General features: G+C 40.6%; 1 protein-coding gene across 4 annotated transcripts in view; it reads right to left on the reverse strand.

Annotated features, from left to right (window-relative positions):
- Positions 1-5,181: 5,181 nt before the first annotated feature.
- The window catches only part of TSPAN4 (tetraspanin 4), a 1,526,404-nt gene continuing 1,505,952 nt past the window's right edge, over positions 5,182-25,633 (reverse strand). For all 4 annotated transcript variants that reach the window (XM_077459853.1, XM_077459838.1, XM_077459848.1 and 1 more), the window contains 4 exons: positions 17,347-17,448; positions 12,117-12,248; positions 9,226-9,309; positions 5,182-6,846 (listed from right to left, as the gene is read on the reverse strand). In XM_077459853.1, the coding sequence (XP_077315979.1) occupies positions 6,778-6,846; positions 9,226-9,309; positions 12,117-12,248; positions 17,347-17,448 (387 nt within the window). In that variant the 3' untranslated portion in view covers positions 5,182-6,777. The remainder of the gene's footprint in view (positions 6,847-9,225; positions 9,310-12,116; positions 12,249-17,346; positions 17,449-25,633) is intronic.

A 25,633-nucleotide genomic window follows, 5' to 3' on the forward strand; every position in this document is an offset into this window, starting at 1 on the left:
GCCTATCAAGCATATAGAAGGTTGAGTTCCATCGCGTCGGGCAATCGCAAATAAGACGTCTGACCGGCAGATGGTGTCGCCGCTGAATGTCAGCAAGGCGAGCCATGGCCGTGTAAGATCTTCTGAAATGGGCCGAGATTTTCCTTGCCTGCCGCAAGATGTCCTGGACCCCAGGGTATTTGACAAGGAATCGCTGCACGACCAAGTTTAAGACGTGTGCCATGCACGGCACGTGCGTGATTTTGCCCTGTTTCAATGCGCTAAGCAGATTGGCACCGTTGTCACACACCACTTTACCAACTGTCAAATTGAGCGGTGTTAGCCACTCATCTGCCTGTGAACGCAAAGCTGAAAGGAGTGCCGGGCCAGTGTGGCTCTTTGCTTCCAGGCACAACAGACGCAGCACGGCATGGCAACGTCTCACCTGGCATGTGGAATAGGTTCTGGGGAGCTTGGGCGGTGCAGTGGAAGAGACGCTAGCAGCGGAAAAGGAGGAGGCAGCTGAGGAGGAGAGGGAGGAGGATGGAGTAGGAGGAGGAGAAGAAGAGTCAGGCCTGCATGCAATCCGTGGCGGTAAAACCAAATCTACACGGGTGCCACGGGTTACATGCTTGACGGCCGTCAGAAGGTTCACCCAGTGGGCAGTAAAACTGATATACCTTCCCTGCCCGTGTTTGCTAGACCACGTGTCTGTGGTCAGATGTATCTTGGCACCGACACTGTGTGCCAGAGATACATTCACTTGCCGCTGAACATGGCCATATAGCTCTGGGATGCCCTTCTCTGAGAAATACTTCCTTCCTGGGACCTTCCATTGTGGTGTTCCAATGGCCACAAATTTGCGAAAGGCCTCCGAGTCCACCAGTTTATATGGCAGTAGTTGGCGGGCTATGAGTTCTGACAAGCCAGCCGCCAACCGTTGGGCAAGAGGGTTATCCGGCATCATCATTTTTTTACGCTCAAACATTAGGCCCACGGAAGCCTGCCTTTTTGCAGAAAAATGTGAGCTTGGCGTGATGGAAGGTGGAGTGGAGGACAATTGTGAGGAGAGAGGAGAAGGAGAAGTAGAAGACGAGGCTGGACGGTGAGAGCCTGCAGTGTGGCTTTGTGTGTTCCGTTGCTCCCACTGGGCTCGGTGATGGCTGCTCATGTGCCTTCTTAAGGCGGTCGTCCCTAGGTGAGTATTGGGCTTACCGCGACTAACGCGTTGACTGCAAAGATTGCAGATGGCAACGCTATTGTCAGCAGCGGACACGTTAAAAAAAGCCCACACTGCGGAGCCATGTGCCGGTGTCCTGGGAGCGCCAGATGTGACCGTACATGGTCGATGACTCGCTCCTGATACATTTGCAGTCTGCTTTGTCCCTGCTGTGCAATGTAAGTCATTGCTGCTTCTCCTCCCTATCTGCTGGTCCATATCTCCCTCTGAACTCCCCTCCTCTTCCTCTCTTGTGGGCACCCACGTGACATCACTAGACACGTCATCATCAACGTCACCTTCCCCACCGCTATAAGTAGAGATCTCGGAGTAGGCAGCAACACCGGGGACCAACCTCCTCCTTGGGCTGATCTGGGTACTGGCGTCAGACTGCTGAGTAGCGCTTGTTGCTACCTCCTCTTCCTGATCCAATACCAAGAGTGGCTGCGCATCAGAAATGTCCTCTTGATATGGATCGGAAAATAATTCCAGTGACTCAAGCGGAAGGTATGTGGTGGTGGTGGTGGTGGTCGTGTTGTTGGTGGTAGTGTCTTTGGGGGTGCACATAGCAGAGAGTGAAGAAGAGGGTGCAGATCGAGAGGATGAGGAGGGTGCAGAAGAGTAAGGCTGAGCGAGCCACTCAACCAAGTCTGGTGCATCCTTTAAAGTAATTGAACGCACCTTCTGCAACTTCCCACTTTGGCTCAAGCCTGTTGCTCCTGCCCTACCCCTACCACCCCTGCGGAAGGGCCTGCCTCTTCCTCTGCATGTCATTTTTTAAATGACCCTGTGACAAAACTCTTAGTCCCTATACCGCTGAAGGACTGCTGCAGTATAGGTGAGCGGTCAGCAGTGGTGCACGTCAACCCTATCTATTGTGGACCTATAGCGGTCCTTACAGAACAGCAGACTGTACCGCACTCAAGCCTATGTACCGTAGCACCCTATACCAAGTTACCAGTCCTTATAAGAACTTTTGTGGACCAAGCAGGTTGTGTATTAGTGTTTAGCAGACTGTACGTCAGTCCCTATACCGCTGAAGGACTGCTGCAGTATAGGGCAGCGGTCAGCAGTGGTGCACGTCAACCCTATCTATTGTGGACCGATAGCGGTCCTTACAGAACAGCAGACTGTACCGCACTCAAGCCTATGTACCGTAGCACCCTATACCAAGTTACCAGTCCTTATAAGAACTTTTGTGGACCAAGCAGGTTGTGTATTAGTGTTTAGCAGACTGTACGTCAGTCCCTATACCGCTGAAGGACTGCTGCAGTATAGGGCAGCGGTCAGCAGTGGTGCACGTCAACCCTATCTATTGTGGACCGATAGCGGTCCTTACAGAACAGCAGACTGTACCGCACTCAAGCCTATGTACCGTAGCACCCTATACCAAGTTACCAGTCCTTATAAGAACTTTTGTGGACCAAGCAGGTTGTGTATTAGTGTTTAGCAGACTGTACGTCAGTCCCTATACCGCTGAAGGACTGCTGCAGTATAGGGCAGCGGTCAGCAGTGGTGCACGTCAACCCTATCTATTGTGGACCGATAGCGGTCCTTACAGAACAGCAGACTGTACCGCACTCAAGCCTATGTACCGTAGCACCCTATACCAAGTTACCAGTCCTTATAAGAACTTTTGTGGAACAAGCAGGTTGTGTGTTAGTGATTAGCAGACTGTACGTCAGTCCCTATACCGCTGAAGGACTGCTGCAGTATAGGTGAGCGGTCAGCAGTGGTGCACGTCAACCCTATCTATTGTGGACCGATAGCGGTCCTTACAGAACAGCAGACTGTACCGCACTCAAGCCTATGTACCGTAGCACCCTATACCAAGTTACCAGTCCTTATAAGAACTTTTGTGGACCAAGCAGGTTGTGTATTAGTGTTTAGCAGACTGTACGTCAGTCCCTATACCGCTGAAGGACTGCTGCAGTATAGGGCAGCGGTCAGCAGTGGTGCACGTCAACCCTATCTATTGTGGACCGATAGCGGTCCTTACAGAACAGCAGACTGTACCGCACTCAAGCCTATGTACCGTAGCACCCTATACCAAGTTACCAGTCCTTATAAGAACTTTTGTGGAACAAGCAGGTTGTGTATTAGTGTTTAGCAGACTGTACGTCAGTCCCTATACCGCTGAAGGACTGCTGCAGTATAGGTGAGCGGTCAGCAGTGGTGCACGTCAACCCTATCTATTGTGGACCGATAGCGGTCCTTACAGAACAGCAGACTGTACCGCACTCAAGCCTATGTACCGTAGCACCCTATACCAAGTTACCAGTCCTTATAAGAACTTTTGTGGAACAAGCAGGTTGTGTGTTAGTGATTAGCAGACTGTACGTCAGTCCCTATACCGCTGAAGGACTGCTGCAGTATAGGTGAGCGGTCAGCAGTGGTGCACGTCAACCCTATCTATTGTGGACCGATAGCGGTCCTTACAGAACAGCAGACTGTACCGCACTCAAGCCTATGTACCGTAGCACCCTATACCAAGTTACCAGTCCTTATAAGAACTTTTGTGGAACAAGCAGGTTGTGTATTAGTGTTTAGCAGACTGTACGTCAGTCCCTATACCGCTGAAGGACTGCTGCAGTATAGGTGAGCGGTCAGCAGTGGTGCACGTCAACCCTATCTATTGTGGACCGATAGCGGTCCTTACAGAACAGCAGACTGTACCGCACTCAAGCCTATGTACCGTAGCACCCTATACCAAGTTACCAGTCCTTATAAGAACTTTTGTGGACCAAGCAGGTTGTGTATTAGTTTTTAGCAGACTGTACGTCAGTCCCTATACCGCTGAAGGACTGCTGCAGTATAGGGCAGCGGTCAGCAGTGGTGCACGTCAACCCTATCTATTGTGGACCGATAGCGGTCCTTACAGAACAGCAGACTGTACCGCACTCAAGCCTATGTACCGTAGCACCCTATACCAAGTTACCAGTCCTTATAAGAACTTTTGTGGAACAAGCAGGTTGTGTGTTAGTGATTAGCAGACTGTACGTCAGTCCCTATACCGCTGAAGGACTGCTGCAGTATAGGGCAGCGGTCAGCAGTGGTGCACGTCAACCCTATCTATTGTGGACCGATAGCGGTCCTTACAGAACAGCAGACTGTACCGCACTCAAGCCTATGTACCGTAGCACCCTATACCAAGTTACCAGTCCTTATAAGAACTTTTGTGGAACAAGTGAGTTGTGAATGTTTAGCAGACTGCAGCAGAAGGGCAGCAGTCAAGTATAATATCCTTTCTATATTTGGAAGAAAGAATATTATACATGTACAAGCCTATTACTGTACCACTGATACCAGTCCTGAAAAGAACCTTTGTGGAACTAATAATAACAGCAAGTCTTTAAAATTACCCTCACTGCCTGACAACACTGCTTCCTTCCTGTCCCTATACAAATTGGCAAAAAAAGAGAACGATTAGTGGTTACTGGAACAGCTCTTTTGTGGACCTTGATAGTAACAGCTAATGATGATGATGATGATGATGATGATGAAAGACTAATCTGGCTGTCCCTGTAGCATACACCGTCCTTTCCCTTTCTCTAAACTAACAAAAGACACTCAGGCTGCTGCAAGAATCAGCAGCACAGCAAACCTATCAACACCTAACACCTATACCAGTCCTGAAAAGAACTTTTGTGTACCAAATAGCTAGTGGTTTATCTCTCCCTACTCCACACAGGAACCTGTCCCTATCTTAACAGAAGAAAGAATGTAAAATGGCCACCGGATCGGGTGTATTTATAGGTTAGGGGGAATGTACAAGTGTCCATGTGCTGTCATGTCTCAATTGGCTGTCCTGTATCACATGATAAACGTGTCACCAAAGGTTAAAGTTCTTGTATACATTAAACACGTAAGTCCGCCGCGGCGAACGACGGAAAAAGGCGTTCGAACGTGCGGACCGCGAATGTCGGAAATTCGCCGCGAAACGACCGCCGGGCGAACCGTTCGGCCATCACTATTTATGAAAGGCAAATCCACTTTGTACTACAAGTGCACTTGAAATTACACTGAAAGTGCACTTGGAAGTGCAGTCGCTGTAGATCCGAGGGGGAAGGAAAATAAAAAAACAGCATTTTAGCTTGTACATGATTGGATGATAAAATCAGCAGAGCTTCCACTCATTTCAGATCTACCCTTAAGATTTATAGCGACTGCACTTCCAAGTGCACTTGTAGTGGAAAGTGGATTTGCCTTTCGTAAATAACCCCCAGTTTCTCATTCTGCCAACAAGCAATATTCAAAACATTTCCATTGTTTAGAATGTAGATTTCCAAAAGCCAATACATGTATAAAGCCCCATACACACGGGCCCTAATGCTGTTGACATCGGCCGGTTAAATAAAAACCAGCCAACATTTGGCCCCTGTGTATGGCAGCTGGTCCGACAATAGCTGGTCGGCTTCTGTTGGACGAGCATGCTGAAAAATCATCAGTCAACAGCTACCGATCAGCGCTCTCAGCCAATGGCTGAGAGTGCTGATTGGGGTTGTATGGGGGGGGGGGGACGTCCCCCTGTCAGAACACAATAGCATAGCGGGGGAAATCACTGTACTAATGTTGGATCATTAGTACCGCGGCTCTGACCAGAGCTGACAGCTGGGTTGAACGGAGGAAAACCTCAGTGTGTGCCAGGCTTAAGAAAAAAAAAAGATTTAGTACTATTTACAAAGTCTACTATTTCATACGCCAACCTTCCAGGGTCTAATTTTTCAGGATAATTTTAGGAATTGAATTCATAACAAGTACATAGATGACAGGTTAGGTACATTATTTGGCAATGTAACACATAAAATTACCTAAAAAAAAAAAAGGAATTGTTGGATGATTAGCTAAATTTATGAGTGGAAAAAATGAATCCCCTGACAGTTTTAAAAAGCTAAACATTTTCTTTAGGATCTGCACACATTTTAATTTGAATGGACTGTACAATCCACAGACATTTGTATGCAAACCACAAGCGACAATACGAATGTAGTGATGCTCTCTGTCACAGCTTCTGGTGCCTGAATGCATATTTATTCACCATACTACTGAATAATCTTTCTGGCAGGTAAACTTAAGGAATGATCTGTAGAGGGGATACCTGTTTTCATAGGTCATCAAAATGGTATGCAGCTAAAAGTATTATAAGTTCTTCTGAAATACTGTAGCATTTCCAGGGACAATGGTGCTTTTAAAGTTATGTGATGAAAAGTAGAAACTCCATTTCTTAGCTGAGCTGGACAAATTTATAATTAGGCCAGATCCCATAAACACAGAGGACCCTAACCCCCCACCAAAGTCTTGGGTTTCACAGACCAAGTGTCATGTCTCAGTAGCGCTGTCTTGTCTCCATTCTTAGGGCCATGTATAAGCTTGTCCACCTCCCACCTGCTGCCTGTACTCCATACCTGGAGAACACAGTGATGTGTCGGGGGCTTCTTGCACTTTGGAGGCTGTGTGCGGTATCAAAAGAGAAGGAAGAACAGAACTAAGGTAGATCTGCTGTGAACACCACATGGATTCCTCCCAGGGAACATCTCCATGAAACCAGGTCAGGGAGAAGTGGGGGGTAAGTAGATGTCTCAAGCATAGTAAGTGTCAGTTTTTGCCATCTGGCAGTACATTGTCATGGCAAATGTGAGTCCAAGGATCTAAAAAAAAGCAGAGAAAAAATAATTGGCACACAGTATCAAAACGAGGATGACATTCTTTCAATATGTGTCTAATACATAACAATATTTAGCTAATTTATTGGAAATATGTACTAAATACCAATATGTGATCCCCAGAGGCAGCTCTTTTTCATAAGTTACCTGATAGAATGGAACCTGAGGTTCCCAGGAGGTCGGTGAGATTGATTATATATATATATATATTGTTAGCAGTGAGAATTACTATTGCTAAGCATTGGTAATGGTCGGTAATTTCACTTGACTATGTAAAGAGCAAGCTTAACTGGAATATTATCAATGATAAACTCACCCATACACTCCATAATAACATCAAGAAATTTGATAAAATATGGGATCTGTGGATCCGACATATCTCGGTTCTCTAACGAGTCCCGGGTTGACCCTTTTCTTTCTTTTTTTTTCTCTCTGGTTCCTTCATTCTGAGTCTCTCGTTCTCCCATTTTCCTGTTGTGTAATCTTGTCTGTGTCAGGTTAACTTAAGGGCCTTACATGGTTCTACTTACATGAATATTCTCAGGTATAATTATAGAGGTCTTCCAGTCACTTCCTAACCACCCCCCCCCCCCCCCCCCCCACAGTTTTTCCTGCACTTTCTACACCTGGCTGAGACCTGAGATAATGTTTAGAACAACTTTACTTATGTTTTTTGTGGTTTTGATTTGTGTTCTCCATTTGTCGATGATAATCATTATCTCTGTCTCATACCAATATGTTTACCTGACAAAGTCCTTTACCTGAGAAAGGTCTTCTGCCTTTGCCCTATTGACAACCTGTGCAGGGGTTATTGTTAGAATAGCCTATTTGTTACTGCCTGAAAAATACTGAAATATAAATACCAATATGTACATCACCTGAAAAAAACTCAGACTGTCTCAAACTGACAACCCCCACTTGCCATTTTTTTTATTTTACCTCACCAGTGGGGTTTCCCTCACACTGGGCCCCAGGAAGTGTGTGAATGGTAAGGCCCTTATGTAAGGTCCCACAGCTATTTCCCTTTGTACTTTGTGTGGCCATTATGTAGAATAATTGTTCCTACACAATGTATTTTATTTATGAAAGAAAGGACACACTTTCTGGCAACTAGGTTATGTAATGTGCTTTCACATTGTTCGCTTTGATAAAATTACTCCCATTACAATCTATATAGTGCTCAGGAAACATTATGACTTCCCTGACATCAAACAACCAACTACTAAAGACCTTAGTTGGTTTTATACAATTTATGTATGGTTCATCTGGCGCTGGTTATTCTGACATTGGTCTAACATTGTGGACCCAAACTCCATTTGCACTAATTTGTGATCAGTAATGCACAGTGACCTCTAATGACTCTCTCCTACCCCACAATCCAGATTTAAAGACATATATACTTTTTTTTTCTATCTTAAGCACATCTGCATATTAAGCAAGTACTTTCAGATATGCAAAAAGAAAGTAAACTATTTTATTACTGTCTTTAGTTTAACGACTTTTCTACTACGGTACATCTCTAAATGGCAGTATGGTGAATGGCTATTTACCCAGTGATAGATTTATAAATGACACTGGATAAAGCACCATCAGGCAGCCACTTCTCTCAGTCATGTTAGTAATCTGAGCCGTTCTCAAACAGCTCAATTCACAGACACAGTGTAGAGAGCCAATCTGAGTGTCTCTATACCTTAGGATCACCGTAGTTTGTCATAGAGTGACCAATCTCACATGTCACATCAGTTAAACAGTGCATGTTTATAATTTATAAATACTAACAAAAGAAAGCTCTCTATTGTTATATACAGTAATACCTCGGATTGTGAGTAATGCGGTTTACCAGCGTTTCTCAATATAAGCTATTATTCTTTTTAAATCCTGACTCGTTTTGCGAGCTTTATCTCACAAAAACAGCAGGATTCAAGCCTCTGGGGTGTGCAGTACCGCATTTGGCCAGAGGTGCAGGGGTGCTAGTGATACTGGGAGCCTCTCGGAAACACTTGGAAACACTCTGTGCACCCGAGCGGCTCGGAGTTTTTGTTTCTGAAGGTCTCCGCCCCCCCCCCCGGTTACATGCGGTACTGCATACAGTAGCAGTGCCACTGGAATGGATTATCTGAGTTTCCATTATTTCCTATAGGGAAACTAGCTTTAATATATGAGTGCTTTGGATTAAAAGCATTCTTCTGGAACAAATTATGCTCGTAATCCAAGGTATCACTGTAATATTATATATATATATTTTTTTGCAAAAATTTGAGTACAGTGTTGCAGTATTTTTCAAAGGATCACAGTACTGGAAACTGAAAAATGGCCTAGTAATGAAGAGGTACTTAAGTGGTTAAGGAGCTAGATCAAACTCACCTGTACAAGAGCTGTGCAAAGCCCAAAAATCCCAACTGCAAGAAGATTCTCATGAAGCCAAATTTTGACAGTCTCATAGCAAGGCTGGAATCAAACAATACAGATCTTTTTTAACATTCCAAAGCTTATTTTTAAAGATTTTGTAAATAATTTATTGCTGTTTCTTTACATTTTGCCACAAATATTTTATCCTCTTCATAAAGATTTAAAATAGAAATGAGCAATTTCAACATAAAAAATAATAATAATAATTTAAAAGCGACCTGCCAAAACTGGCGAATCCACTTCCCCACCACTGAAGAGTTGTTTTGAAAAAAGTTAAACAACAAAAATGTTAAAACCCAAATAACACCACCATGGGATAAGTTCCCTTTCCAGTAAATGTAAGTTATGAAAAAATTGCATACATCAACACCGATTTTTGTGAACTAAAGCTCTTATAAATGCAAAATAATAAAAAAAAATGATATAATATATTTGCTAGATTATTTTCACTTTAGTGGACATATGGAAAAATTTGTAAGATATCACTCTAAAAACTGTCATTCACCATATTTTCTGCCTACCGTAGTATTTAATTTGCTGGTTTATATTCACCTCAGATGACATATGGCAAAATTAGTAAAATACCACATAAAAAGCTGTCCTCCACCGTATTTTTTTGTCTATTTATGTTATACATATATGTTTTGAATGTAAAAAATAAAAATATTAATTATATTTATTATATATTTATTTATATATATATTATTTATATTTATTTATATATATATTATATTTTGTAAATCAAAGGGCCTGTTCGCTGTCCTTGAGACTTAAAGGGAGCAGACTGTGGCTAGTGGGAGTAAAAAAGTAAAAGTCAGTCATAATTTGTCAGTGGCAGTAAACAATGCTGCAGGCTCCGAGGTCAGTGGGGGTAAAAACTTGCCTATTCCTTTGGTCAATGCAAGGAGGAATGGTGTCCTTTAATGGTATCAGGAAGAATGTTGGTGTAAATGGAAGGAATAATTCTCCATCATTGGTATCAGTGGAATAAATATTAGTTCATCATTGGTGTCAGTGGGAGGAATAGTGCCCTTTTGTGACAGTGGACAGAATAGTTCCCCAATGGCCAGATAAAGGCAAGTAAAGAGTCACAGTTTAGGGATTAAGCAGTTTTGCTGTAATTATAATAATAGTTATATGTACATATGAATATGCTATCAGTATACATAAAGTATGTTGATTACGTTTTATTTGTCTAATGAATAAAGTCTAAACATGGATGCTTTTTTTATTTATTTTTTTAGGACTTAAAAATTGTCCATGGTACATTTCTAGATACTGTATATTGGAATGGGGAATAATGGACTTTATAGGCATGTATAAAAAGAGTATCACATTTTAATAGTTCACATAAAAGATTCACAAGGGCAAATTGGTTTGCACTATAATATACTTCCTGTGTGGCAATGCTGAGAGTATCTATATGCCCACACTGGCATGTATATATTTCTCTCAAATAGTTCCCACATGTCCTCATGGAATAAAATGTGGTGCTCTACATGTTTCGTCGCTTCTTCAGGAGCTTCAATATTTCTAATCAAAAAAACATACATTATTTTAAAATTATACATAATACATCATTATTAATACATAATACATGTATTCACAAATGTATATGTGTGTACATATTATGCAAAACATCACTTGTTTCAAAGTGTGCAGCAGAAAATTCAACACTCACTTACGCCAGGGATACAAAAACCGTAAGAGAACACCCCAATTGGCCGAGGACCCCAACGTTTGAAGAGCGCGGTGAATTAGCACATGTCAGAATGTGGGGACATATAAGGTAACTAAGGGTATAAAGAGTATGCATGATGAATTCTCATAGGTATGTTCATTTGTAAATAGGTTTTAGTAAACTGCATTATACTATATCCCTTTGCGGAAAAAATACATAGCGGGAGAGGGTTATACCCCTCTCCCGCTATGTATTTTTTCCGCTAAAGGATATAGTTTATTGCTATGCGTCTAAACACTATGGGAGAGAAATTTTATACCTTCCTCTATAGATGTTTAAGAACCTGGCAAAGTTTGACTTCAGCACTAGGGGCTATATAGCGATTGCTATGTAAGTATAGGATAGAGCTATGTAGTCCAAAACCTATTTACAAATTAATGTACCTATGAGTATTTATCATGCATACTCTTTATACCCTTAGTTACCTTGTATGTCCCCACATCCTGACACGTGCAAATTCACGGCTGCTCTTCAAACATTGGGGTTCTCTTGCAGTTTTTGTTTCCCTGGCGCAAGTGAGAGTTGAATTTTCTGATGAACACTTCGAAACAAGTGACGTTTTGCATAATATGTACACACATATACATTTGTGAATATATGTATAATTGTTGATATTTTTCTGTATCCTAATTAAAATATATTTTTTTTTATTAGAAATATTTAAGCGCCTGAAGACGTTGCAAAACATGTAGAACACCCCATTTTATTCCATGAGGACATGTGGGAACCAATTGAGAGGAATATATACATACCAGTGTGGGCATATTGTAGATACTCTCAGCATTGCCACACGGGAAGTATATTATAGTATATCCTCTAGGGAAACCACTTTGCCCTATGTGCTTTTTATATAACTTTGTATATGTTGTAAATCTTTTATGTGAACTATTCAAATTAGATTTTTATACATGCCTATAAAGTTCATTATTCCCCATTCCAATATATCTAGATGATCAAGGATGTGGCACATTATTATCAGGTGTTTGATTGCCACTTAGGGGCATTGCAATCTATCCAATTTCTCCCATGGTATATTTTACCTGGCAAATTAATTCTAATATGTAAATAATAATAAACATGCACTGGTGTATACAGTTGCCCTTACCGCTTTCCACCACGTTCCTGGGGAGTGCAGACCACAGTTCTCACTGAACTCCAAGCAGCAGGAATCTGGGACGCGGCTGGTGTTGTACACCTCAAACCAGTCAGTGTAGTTTGCAACCCCACAACACCTAAACTGTAGACAGACATACAAGAATACTGTAGAAGGTATTACTAAAATACTCTACATATAAAGCAATTTGGAATCCTCTAAGCATACTTTACATAGGCAAACATCAATTATATTTGACCTCTGATTTTTAATTAGAGATATTAGAGCAATTAAAGAAATGTATAAGAGAACATTAACCTCACCATCTCTCTCTTAAAGCCAGTAATATACAGTATGTTCTGATTTTGAAACAAACAACATTCAAACTACAAACAAAAAATGTACATTTTATGCCATTGAAGGTTATTTGCAGTGCAGCCTGGGACCATGTTTTGGACACTTAGGCCAATTGTATTGTTAGCTCTGGTTTAAAGTGCCATCCTTGTTTTGCAATCAAATTCGTGCCATACAACAAACTGTCACTCATTTAAAAAAAAATAACTTCCCCTCCCACTGCCTGTAAAAGCAATCAAGCGGCTAAACCGCCACTATCATGGCTTTTACAATGCAGGGAATCGCTGGCTGAAAACGAAGATATCTGGATGATGCCTGTAGCTGCAGGCTTCATCCAGATATCTTCACTCAAAGTAAATGACGCCATATGATGTCTACCCGGAGGAAGTGCTTAAATGCATTTTAAAGGCATGTTTCACATCATTGTCTAGCAAAAAAATGGCATAGCAGTTAGTGTAAATTAAAGGGGTTATAAACCCTCCAGGTTTCTCACCTTAATGCATTCTATGCATTGAGTTGAAAAACCTTCTGTAGTGCAGCAGTTCCCCAGAGTCCCCTTTTACTTCCCTGAATCCGATCTTTCCAGCGACGAGAACAAGCCCTGCAGCTCTAGCCACTGTCTAGGGTCCTCACTGGATAGATTGATAGCAGCAGGAACCATTTACTCCCACTGTTGTCAATCAAATCCAGTGTCATGGGAGCCAGTAGCACAAGTGCCCCCATGGAAAGCGGGGCACTTGAGAAGAGGAGGAGCCAGGAGCCGCGGGGACCCCAGGAAAAGAAGGAAGGATCAGGGCCACTCTGTGCAAAACCGAGAAGGTATGATATGTTATTTATTTAAAAAAAACCTTTACAACCCCTTAAGCTCGCCCCCCCCCCCCCCCCCCCCAGCAATTTAAGTTCCCCCCCAGTTCTGCTGTCCATGATGATGAGGGTACTCGATGGAAGCAGATTAGGTTCAGAGATAATTAACTGACCAGAATACATTCCAGAGTTTTGACCCTTGGCAGGAAAAAAAATAGGAATTTTGACTCATCTGTAAATTCCTTATCTTGGCGTACAGTACATGACATTGGACTTTTATTCTTAGACCATGGGTTATATGCAGCTACCTTGCTAAGGTTTCCCCCAGATCATGCCATACACCCCATACACTCAGGGAGGCTGCAGTTTTCTCACAAGCAATAAGGAGTGATCAAGATAAGAAATAAGTTGAAATTCCTATTAACCTAATTATACAGTACAGGACTCAGGACTTGTATTCTTGGACCAAGCAATAAATTGAAGGGTTGGGAAATAACAACTGCCAACAGGCCTACACAAAAACAAGGGTTGAGAAACTCAAGCAAAAAAACACTCAAATGAAAACTTGAAGCGCTTTATTGTATTAGCTCGCATCAGCTGAGGCCTGAACACCCACCTGGTAGAATTTAGAAAATGTGTAAACAGAGATCCAAGTGGTGACCTTGCAAATATGGGAAGCAGATTTTTGAGGCTGAAAAGCCCACGAGACACCTACAGTCCTGGTGAAATGGGCTCTAATTAGGAGAGGCAGGTGCTGCTAGACAAAGACTAGTATGCACTGTGTAAATTAGTATGTCCACAATAGAGCATTTTGGTATAAAGCCCCAACTTGTACCTATAAGATGCAAGGGAGAAAAATCCTCTGCAGCTAATAAAAGACCTCATTACTTTCCTCTATATTATTCTCAAGGAATGGGAGTTCCAATTCTGATCAGAGGGAACAGAGGACATGTAACTTTTCTGGCCTCTGAAAACCAAAGGTAAAGAGGTGCTGAGAATTTTCCAAATAATTCAGACATAGTGGCAGAGAAATCTGATTTTGTCAGACAAGGCCGCATGTTGCATGTCTGAAAGGGAGCCAGAGCCAACAACATGATGTCATAATAGGACATTGGCCCAGGACAAGATGTATCACCGTGAGTGGTGGCTAGAGTTTCCTGTAGGCTGCCTGTGGAAAGTATGCCATTTGGCCCTTTTATCCTAGCTTCCTTGCATCTGTGATCCACCATTACTAGAAAAAAGGGCATCCCAAGTGGGGTATTCAGGGCTATAGAATGCGGAATGGATGGGGTTGGACATGTCCGGATCTAGAAGCTGCTATAACCCAGGCACTGACCACGTTCCAGTGACTGTGTCTTGTAAAAGATGGCAGCAGGAGTGCAGCAACATGTTGTGTGCATTCCTAGTGGAAAAGGTAGGTGGAAAGGCATCCAACAGATGTGAAACAGTTACCTCATCCTCCTTAGACTGTCTGGACAGGAGGAGAGAAAAAAAAGGCAAGTTGAAATTGTTGACAAAAGTTAGAGGGAAAAACTGCAGTGGTTACCACAATCAAGTGAATAACACATGGATACTCTGCCTGTAGAACTACATAATGTGCTACACACTGTTGATTGTTTCTAAGTATTTACACTGGTTCCTGGCTTTTCTTAACACACCCTGTCTTACCTTATCCACAACGCTGGACTTATTAGAAGATCAGGCTTTGCCCATCACAAAGTGCCACAGTGAGTGCCCAATGCAGGCTCCAGTGCCCAAAGTAAACATATACAGGCTGCGTCACAACCCCCAAGGTACACAGTGAGGACAAACAATCCTGAAAACTGCTAGATGCAGTTTCAGTGAAAAAAATTAAATGTAAAAAAAAAAAAAAAAAAAATTACCCAAGGACACTAGCACAAAACGAACTGGGCTGGAATTACATGGTGTGCTCTGAAGATAGCTGCCAATAACACTAAGTCCTGTGTTTTGTACCTTACGATTAAGACATACAGTATATTTTATCAGTTTTGTGTATGGAAGTAAGCTTGTTAAATCGTTCTTTTCATTCAGGACCGGCGGGGCTTCTAGTAGCATGGTGATGCACACTACCTGACAATGCTTTTTCCCCAATCATTTCTGTAGCTATACTGTCCTAATGAGAAGAGCCTGGGAAAATGACTCCAAAGGGTATTTGTCTAAATTTACAGCATACAGACATGTACAGTATGTTATGTAAATTAAGTTCCTGTAATAATAAATCCGGATAATTTCAAAATAAACTTATATATAGTGTAGCAGGAAGCAATTTGTTTACTGAATGGCTGGAGAGTGGTACAATAATGAGGCAACTGTGAAGCATGGTGGAATTCCTTTTAAGTTTGGGGCTGTATTTCTGCAAATGGAGCTGGTGATTTGGTCAAGATCAATGGTGTCCTCAATGCTGAGAAATACAGGCAAATACCTATCCATCAGGTAGATGTGCGATTGGCCCCATATTTATTCTGCAGCATGAGAACAACCCCAAACATACAACCAATGTCATTAAGAACTATATTAAACATAAAGAAGTCCTTGAAGTGATGGTTTGGCCCCCACAAAGCTCTGATCTCAACATCTAGTCTGCATGGGATTACATGAAGCGACAGGATTTGAGGCAGCCTACATCCACAGAAGATTTGTGGTTAGTTGCCCAAGATGCTTGGAACAATCTACCTTTCAAGATCCTTCAAAAACTGTATGTAAGTGTACCTAAAATAATTTATTCTGTTTTGAAGGCTGGTCACACCAAATATTGATTTGATTTGGATTTCTTTTCTGTTCATTTACTTTCCAATTTGTTAATTGATAATCGTTTATTTTCAACACTTTTATTTCTGAAAACATTCTTAATTTACAGCATTTTATTCCACACCTGCCCTATATATAGTACGTGACATACTACTTATGTCACTTTTAGTCCACATTTAAGTCCGTTTATAATAGTTGGTTAAATTTGAAAGAAATTGTTTCTGGTTTCCTTTTTTGCCAAACAGAGAACTGTGGTTCTTGGGCTCATTCTCACTGAATGTATTTTCATGTTTTTTTTCTGCCTTAAGACAAACAAAATTCTAACAAAGCAGAGAAGAAGGTGCTTCTAGGTACAGTCATAAAACACTTTAATGACAAGGAAGGATTAAAAACACTTACAAGATGGAAGTGAAAAACAGGCATATCAATGAATCCATACTGTCCAGCGGGATGCCTCCTGGGAGTAAAGATAGCTGCAGGTGGAAGTTCCAGCTGACCTGCGGTGGTAAATACCTCCATCTGATCCAAGATGGAGGTCCATGCTGTCATGACCAGCACGGAATCCAGGCAACCCCAGCGGTTGTGTCTTTAACCCTTCCTGGTCATTAAAGTGTTTTATTACTGCACTTAGAAGCGCCTTCTTCTCTGTTTTTCCTATAGAGTGTGCTTCCCTCTTCTAAAGTGTTACTATGGTGCATTAATCACATCTCAAGAGCCAGTCATGTACTGTTTGTTAAAGTTTCCTTGTTATCCAGAGAACCCTATTCTCCACATTCCTTAAACAAAATTCTAAGGCTAGCAATACTAACACTAATGTTCTACGAATGCTGCATTTTGGTTGAACTGGCCTGCATTTTCTCAGCTGAATGAAGACTTTGCATAGTGCTAAGCAACAGATGTGAAAACTCATAGCAATTCGTGTTAATGCAGTTCACATTAATGCATGCATTTTTAAACACATCTGGTGAGTTTAAACCCTTATGTTTAATGACTTCTTTAATTACTTTAGCAGATGTTTTAAGGTATAATATCCAAATTAGTGTTTTAGAAAACAAATGGATAAATGCAAGCTTTGGCAATGTTGATGACAAAACTGCCCTGGACTCTGGAGATGGTAATTTGTAAGAATTGATTATAAGCCCATCTTTATGTTGTGTATTCCTTTAGAACCAAAAACAACTTTGACAGTAATGACACACATAACTGGATTTAGTAAAAACAAAAATGCAAAACCATTCATGCCATCTGACTTTGGTAGAAAAACTCAATATAAGCTTTCAGAAAATTATTCAAATTCATGACACCTTCTGCTTACATCTGTTTGGATGATGCTCCAAGCATTAGTGAGACCTATGTTTCCTTCTGTCCCATACAAGTGAAGGCCTTTCTTCAGATCTTGTTGTGCATATCGGTCAATCTGAAAAAAATAAAAAAATGTATATATTTATATTTATTATATATTTTTATATATTTATAGCAGTTTCAGAATGGCAAAATTAACAACTAATCTCACAGTGAGACTTAAAGTGTAACTCCACTTTTGTTGAGAATAAAACATGCCCCTCTGGGTGATTTATGTACATTACAAGGATTTTAACAAACTTTGTTGCAGATTCCTACCTTTTTTTATTCTGAAGTAATCACTGTGTGTTTGTCTGTGCCCATGGGCACAAGTGAGTCTAATGGGAGGGGCTTCTTAATTATCAACCAGATGTTGCACCTGCAAAGCTTTAATGGGGAAAATTGCAGGGCCTGCATCCCTTTAGCTGTGATTTCCTATTGGGAGTATCTTACCAAAAATTCAATTTTTGTAACAGGGGATGCCTGAAATCTGGCTTGTATCTTAGTGCAGACTTCTGGCAAAAAGGTGAGCCAATTGCAGGAATTGACATACCTGGGGGCGTTCTGTACACATTCTATGCTCAGAACACCTCCAGGTAGCCATATTGCATTGCATTTCACAGAAAATTACAGAGCAGCAGACTGAAAAAGAAAGGTAATTTTTATTAACATTCAGTTACAATATGACTTGTGTCACAAATGTATATGCTATAGTATTATTTTATTTGCTATTTTTTCCATGAAAGTGGAGTTACCCTCTAAAGTAGTTGTGAATGTTAGTGATTTTAAAAACACGAATAGTTAAATATAACATTTTAATCAATCCATGTTTAGTTTAAAAAAAAAAAAATTCCCTCGAATGCATTTTTCGACTTTTAAAGTGCAAGCCACATGATTGCTTTTGATTCCTGAGTAATTCAAAGACCTGCTGGTGGGTGTGTATAAAGCGACTGACAGTGGATTCCCCTCTAGCCCCTCCTTCTTTCCCCTTTGTGATGTCAGATGTGTCTGCCCTGCTATATAGATGCCCACCAGCAAGTTCATAAATTACTTGGGAATCAAGAACGATCATGTGACCTGCTAGCGAGTGTGTGTAGAGGGGGGCAGATACATCTGACATGACTGGGAGGCAGCTCCACAAAAGAGAAGAGGAGGTGTGCCTGGAGGAAAAGCCACTGTCAGTCAAGGCTGGAGGGATGGGTGGAGGGGTGCGGTTTACACTGACCAGGGTAGATATGGGCATGCTGTGCAATTGCACACCATGCCTGTATCTAAGTGTGAGATGACAGAGGACATAAACTGACTGCACTAGCATGGATTAGCGTGGTCAATTTACTATCAAGAGGAAGGTCACAGGCAACCAGGTAATACAGAAGAACAGCAGGCACAAATACAATAGTATTATGAAAAATCAAGTAGAAATACCTTAATGCTTTTATTTTTAGGTTTACAACCACTTTAAAGGAAAAGTAAACTTTCTCAACATTACCTTAATCCTTAAAAAGCAATACAAACAACAAGTTCCTGAAGCGCTAGAGACTGTCAGTCATATGTTGATATACATGGATAAAACTGATACCCAGTGCAGCTGCCAACCACTGGAGAAATGGGGAGCAGGAATCAAAAGACAAAAAAGCAGCACTCTATGGGTAGGAGCCAAAACAAATATATATATTTATATATGAACAATGGACTGGATTCAAATTTAGTTTATTGCACTGTAGACAATTACACGGCAACTAACAAGATGCTGTTAGTGCTAGTACAGACTGCAGCAAATGGTAAAAAGCATATAGCTATGTAAATATATCTTATAAAAAACGAATGGTACCACAATGACACAAAAGTAGAGGGAGGGGCTAGAGGTCACAAACCTCGGGACTTTAAAGGTGTCTAGTACAATAATAGCATATTTGGTAATGTACAAAAAAGTTTTTTATTATTAATACAAAAAAATTAAAAATATAAAAACAGAGAAATAATTCAATGAATATTTGATATCTAGATTCATATAAATAAATAGATAACATCAAAAGGATATATATATCAAAATATCAACAAATCCAAAATAAAGAGTAAGTAAATAAATCATAAAAAAGGACATAGAAGAAAAATATTTTTCTTAATTAATAAACAAGAGCCATGAATTTACTAAGTACCAAGAGGAGCCATACCAATACTGCTACAAATGATTAATATAGATGAATAAGTAGATACATGGAAATACGAATTGTTATATATTCACAAAGAAACCCCTCTGTGTGCTGAAGCCCATTTTTTGAATGCAGAAAAGACAAATAATCTAATCAGGAAGTTTTTTTCTGAAAGAAAAAAACAAAAATGTAGCATTGACCCCCGAAGGAGCTGATGGTTTGATTTGGGTTTACCGTTACCTCACCTGCTTGCTTCTCCGTCTTGGGGATCCCGTGGTAAATGGCCCAAAGAATGTTGAAACTGACACTGAATCCTCTTTTGGGTTATTTATTTAGAACAAACAAAGTCTCTTAATGAAGGGTAGAGGGTTAGCGGTGAGTTCAGGCACTTAAATTGCAAGGTGAAAGTATTGAGAGAATCCAGAGAATAAAACTGTTTCACAACTGGATTCAACAACCCCCAGAGAGACCTCTCTCACTAGGCCTAGCAGCCAGTGGGATGCTCGGTAAAGTCTCTGCCACAGACTTGTGAGATATACTTGAGCGTTACTGAGGGATGTGGATACATTTAAAGAACTGATATATGGTACCAGTTTCTCTCAGCTGATCCGGCGATACCGTATGAGTGTTGATCCAGGTTGCGTCCTTCAACTAAGTCTCCAGGCTCCTTCAGAGAAACCAGCCTTGTGCACAGTCTTCTTCTGAAAGAGTCCTCCCCTGGGGTTCTTCAGTTGCTGGGCCTCTCCCTTCTGATCAGATGGCACCGGACCATCCCTGGATCAGTAGGTCCCGAAATTCGCTTGGGCCTATCCCTTCAGTTGCGTCCCCTCGGGCCAGCCGGCCCCGAGAGACAGGATGCATAGTTCCACACCCCAGGCCAGGAGGGCCATGGGGCTGGGTCAGGAGGACCACTAGAACCCAAGAAAGTACTCCCCGCCAACATGCCGTCAGTACCTTAAATACCACCCCCCAGAATGCACAGCAGGAAAACACTCTCACCGAGCTGGTTCTGGGAGATAAGTGGCATTCAATGCATCCAGCTAGACTGCGTTTCTACTCTTACCAGCGGTGACAGCGACACCTGCGGTCAAGTAGAACCCAGTGCAACCCAGCTGGACTGGTACTGAAACCAGAAATTTAGAAAAATAATCCCGAAGCCCAACTGTGGCTTCAGGCAACTTAGCTTTACAAAAACAATAGCGCCTGCTCGTCAGGAGCCAGCGCTACATAAATACTTAAAATATACCTATATTAATATCCGCAGTGACATAAATGTATCAGTGTGTCATATTTGGTTTACCTTTCCAGATTAAATATAATTGGATCAGTTAAGAATCTGATGCGTTACTTTTATATTGGTAGTGCATCTGGTTATGTTAAAGCAGTGCTGATAGAAAAAAAAACAGTCAGCAACAGAATTTGCAAGTAGTGATTCAATAGCTCCCAACCATAGGACCTAAGAAGGCATGTATGAAAATTGGATTTAAAAAAATATTTCAATCCAGTTACATAGTTATATAGTTAGTCAGGTTGAAAAAAGACACATGTACATCAAGTTCAACCACAAAAAAAAAAAAAAAATTAATAATATTATCATATAATCCCATATACCCAATTCTATACCCACAGTTGATCCAGAGGAAGGCAAAAAAACCCAGAAGGGCATGATCCCATTTGCTAAAGCAGGGGAAAAAATTCCTTCCTGATCCCCCGAGAGGCAATCGGATTTTCCCCAGATCAACTTTACCTATAAATGTCAGTACCCAGTTATATTATGTACACTTAGGAAATAATCCAGGCCCTTCTTAAAGCAATCCACTGAGCTGGCCAGAACCACCTCTGCAGGGAGTCTATTCCACATTTTCACAGCTCTTACTGTGTCCTCTAGACGTAAAGAGTGCCCCCTTGTCCTCTTTGTTGACTGTAAAGTGAATAACTCAACACCAAGTTCACTATATGGACCCCTTATATATTTGTACATGTTGATCATATCCCCCCTTAATCTCCTCTTATCAAGAGTGAATAAATTCAGTTCCTCTAATCTTTCCTCATAGCTGAGTTCCTCCATGCCTCTTATCAGTTTGGTTGCCCGTCTCTGCACTTTCTCCAGTTCCCCGATATCCTTTTTGAGAACTGGTGCCCAAAACTGAACGGCATATTCCAGATGAGGTCTTACTAATGATTTGAACAGGGGCAAAATTATCTCTCTCTCTCTCTGGAGTCCATACCTCTCTTAATACAGGAAAGGACTTTGCTGTATTAAAACCGCAGCTTGGCATTGCATGTTATTATTGAGCTTATGATCTACCAAAACCCCCAGATCCTTCTCCACTATGGATTCCCCCAGTTGTACTCCCCCTAGCATGTATGATGCATGCATATTCTTAGCCCCCAAGTGCATAACTTTACATTTATCAACATTAAACCTCATCTGCCACATAGTCACCCAATTAGACAGAGCATTGAGGTTGGCTTGTAAATTGGAGACAGTTGTTCATAACGACATATAATAGTGTCAAGTATAGGGCAAGGGTATAAGTCTTACCATTGAGGTTGATATGCTGGAAGCGTGAGAAGACACCGGGAGAGATGTTAATCTCTCCCTCCTTACAGGTGTTTCTGACTGAGGCAAGATGGGGAAGATCCCTGTATTTATGTCTAAACCGATGCGGTGACGTCTGACGTCAACGCCGCTTCGCGGACATACAGAAGGATGCTGAGCACATGCACCATGTCTGCCAGTGGCGGGGAACTGAATGACGCTGAGGGGAGTACATTCAGAGCAGCCATTTTGGAAAATCCAAACGCCCTAACTAGATGGGTGTCAAGCCTACGAGCGGTGAATGATACCCAGAAGTAAACAGAAAACTCTACATCCACCAGGTAGTAAACCCAGCAATATGACTAACAAAACAGGCAGTCAGGTAAAGCTGCAGAGCGGCAAACTTTAATAGGGCACAATCCGATCAGACCATTGATTAAATACAGATCGAGAAATGCTCTGGGTGTCTGTACATACCTATATAGGGAAACAGAACTCACAGAGGTTGATTGATGTAATCCATATAAATATATAATATATATCAATTTGAATATAAAGTAATTAAATCAAATAGAGACAAAAATATTCGACCTATAGTGTCCTAATTAATATATATAACTGTTATAAATTCCAGAAGGGACTATATACTGGCAGCATTTATGGAAGAGTCCACTTGAGCAAATCATGGTTCAAATATGTGTAAAATTTACAATTATTACAGTACGAAAAAAAAAAGGAATATTTACAAAAATGGCTTAAAACTAAGTGTATCACTTAACCCTGGATGTCTAAGAGCAGATAATTCTGAAATCCTTCAGCACACAGAGGTGTTTCTTATATATATATATATATATATATATATATATATATATATATATATATATACAATTCGTATTTCCCCGTATCTACTTATTCATCTATATTAATCATTTGCAGCAGTACTGGTATGGCTCCCCTTGGTGCTTAGTAAATTCATGGCTCTTGTTTATTAATTAAGAAAAATATTTTTCTTCTATGTCCTTTTTTCTGATTTATTTACTTACACTTGATTTTGGATTAGTTGATATTTTGATATATATATATCTTTTTGATGTTATGTAATTATTTATATGAATCTAAATATCAAATATTCATTGAATTATTTCTCTATTGCCCAACAGTCTCCACGTATAATATCTCCTGAAGAAGTCTGATGAGCGAAACATGTTGAGAAAGTGGTAGTATCTGTGCGCAAATGTTTCCTAATGCAACAACAGATTTTTGAAATACAATGTTGTTTTTATGTATTCATGTTTTTGCATTTTAAATTTTTTTGTATTAATAATAATAAACTTTTTTGTACATTACCACATATGCTATTATTGTACTACTATTTATAATACTAGACACCTTTAAAGTCCCGAGGTTTGTGACCTCTAGCCCCTCCCTCTCCTTTTGTATTTTGCAATTGGGATGTGGTATCATTTTTTGATTCCTCTCTTCAAATCTGATTTTCGGCACCACAATGCTGTCTAGATGAGAAGAGGTTAAGTTAATCAGAAGGCTCGCTGATCCCATGTGGAGAGAGGTCATCCCAAACCGTATAGGCAATGGCATTATCCCAATGGAAGAAAGTGGGGTGATGGGCAGCCTCTTGCCTCTGATAGGAGGTCAGGTACTCTGAGGATCCAGAGGAATATGGCATGAGGAGGGAGACAAGCTATATGGGGTGTAGTGTGTCTACTGCAGCTGGAGGATGGAGTTGGGGAAGCTGAGCATAGCCACTGGAGCCAAGGCACGTTAAATGACGTCAACACCACTCTGGATACAGGAACCCTTTGTGTAGTGGTGAACCGCAAGTTGGAAGGTTGCCGTAGCTTAAAAGTTTTGCACGAATGTGCTTTATTAAAAAGCTATGGAGGGAACGGCAACAGAAGAATTTAAAAGAATTTGGGGCTATTAAGTGGGAGGAGGAGAGGGTGGAGATAGCGAGCCTACTAAATACTGTTAACCCCTCTCAACCCTAAGGTTAAAACTAAACACTTAATAAAGGTACATAAAATATATTAAAAAATGCTATTATAAGACAAAATACATGAAAGACTGCTGCTTACTATACACCTACTGAATGTAAAAAATAAATAAAAATGAACATAAAAATAAATGATAATAATGATTATCAATAAATGAATAGATAAAAACATTATTATATATACTACAGGTGTTAATGTTGGAATATATGTAAAACACCATGTGTGTACATCCACATGCCCGGAAGAAGTACATCTACACGACGTGTAAAAAAACACACACATAACTATGTGTACACACATATGCACATACATATGCGATGCTCACATGACATATGTAAAAAAAAGGGAAAACTGAAAAAAAACACACACATATGGGAAAAAAGAAAAAGAAAATGGTTGGTCACAGACTGATTAATAGGGATATGTTAAGAAAGAAGGCATATAATAATATGTGCTGGCATCTACAGTCAGAGAACACTGATGTGACGAATATATTTTCTAAAAAAAAATACTGTATGTATATATGACGATATGATACTTGGTACCCACTGACAAAGAATTATTACAACAATGCATGTGGGTCACCCAGTGTATACTGTATTAATACCTACATTAGTAAATACAAACATAATTTAACAAAAAATAAATAAATATATATATATATCTATATATATATATATATATATATATATATATATATATATATATTAATACCAAAAATAAGTATAAGTCATGAGAGTATTATTAATTGATGTTTAGACGAGCCAATACATAAGCCTGCTCAGTCTAACAAGGGCCATATAAAGAGAGATCACATGGTCCTGTGGATTTGGAGTTTCTCATTGACGCCTCCAGCGTGAGAGAACCCAAAAAATAGATCCAAAAATGTTGCCTCCTGCAAAGAAGGGAAAACCTCTTGTTCTCAGTCAGAGTATCTTTAGGGATGCTCTCAATTGCCAAGACCTCAAGGCATCAGATGTCTTTGCTTTGTGGCTGGAGGAAATGGCGTGGAACCCTATGTTTGTCAAAACCTTTTTTGATAAAGCTACGATGTTCGCCTATTCTCGGGTACGAATAGTATGACCAACGTACAGTAGATTACATGGGCATCACAGAACATAAACAACAAATTCTGTTGAACATGTAACGAGCTGCCTAATCTGGAGAAAGGTACTTTTTTTAGTAACAATCTTAGAACAACCATGAGTAATGGATTGACATGTAAGGCAACCTCTTTTCCGGGATTAAAAAAATGCTTGTTCGGTTGTCAAAATATGCCATTATATCAGAAAAAGGTCTATCATTGGCTTTTTCTAACTTGCTCAGGGCAATCATGTTTTTTTATGGTCTGTGCTTTTCTGAATGTTATTTGTGGCTTGAGAGGCAATAAAGATGCCAAACGTTGGTACAGCTTTAAAATATTATAATGTTTATGGATAATTTTTGAAATAGTCCCGTATTTAGTAATAAAAATAGATACAAATCTAGCCATATTTTCTGTTTCTTTGGTACAATTATCTCTATTCTTTGGTGACTTACTGGTGTGCGAAAGGA

This window comes from Lithobates pipiens, unplaced genomic scaffold (genome assembly GCF_037356315.1).
Source record: "Lithobates pipiens isolate NorthernLeopardFrog02 unplaced genomic scaffold, aLitPip1_a1.2 Scaffold_10, whole genome shotgun sequence".
Classification (NCBI taxonomy): Eukaryota; Metazoa; Chordata; class Amphibia; order Anura; family Ranidae; genus Lithobates; species Lithobates pipiens.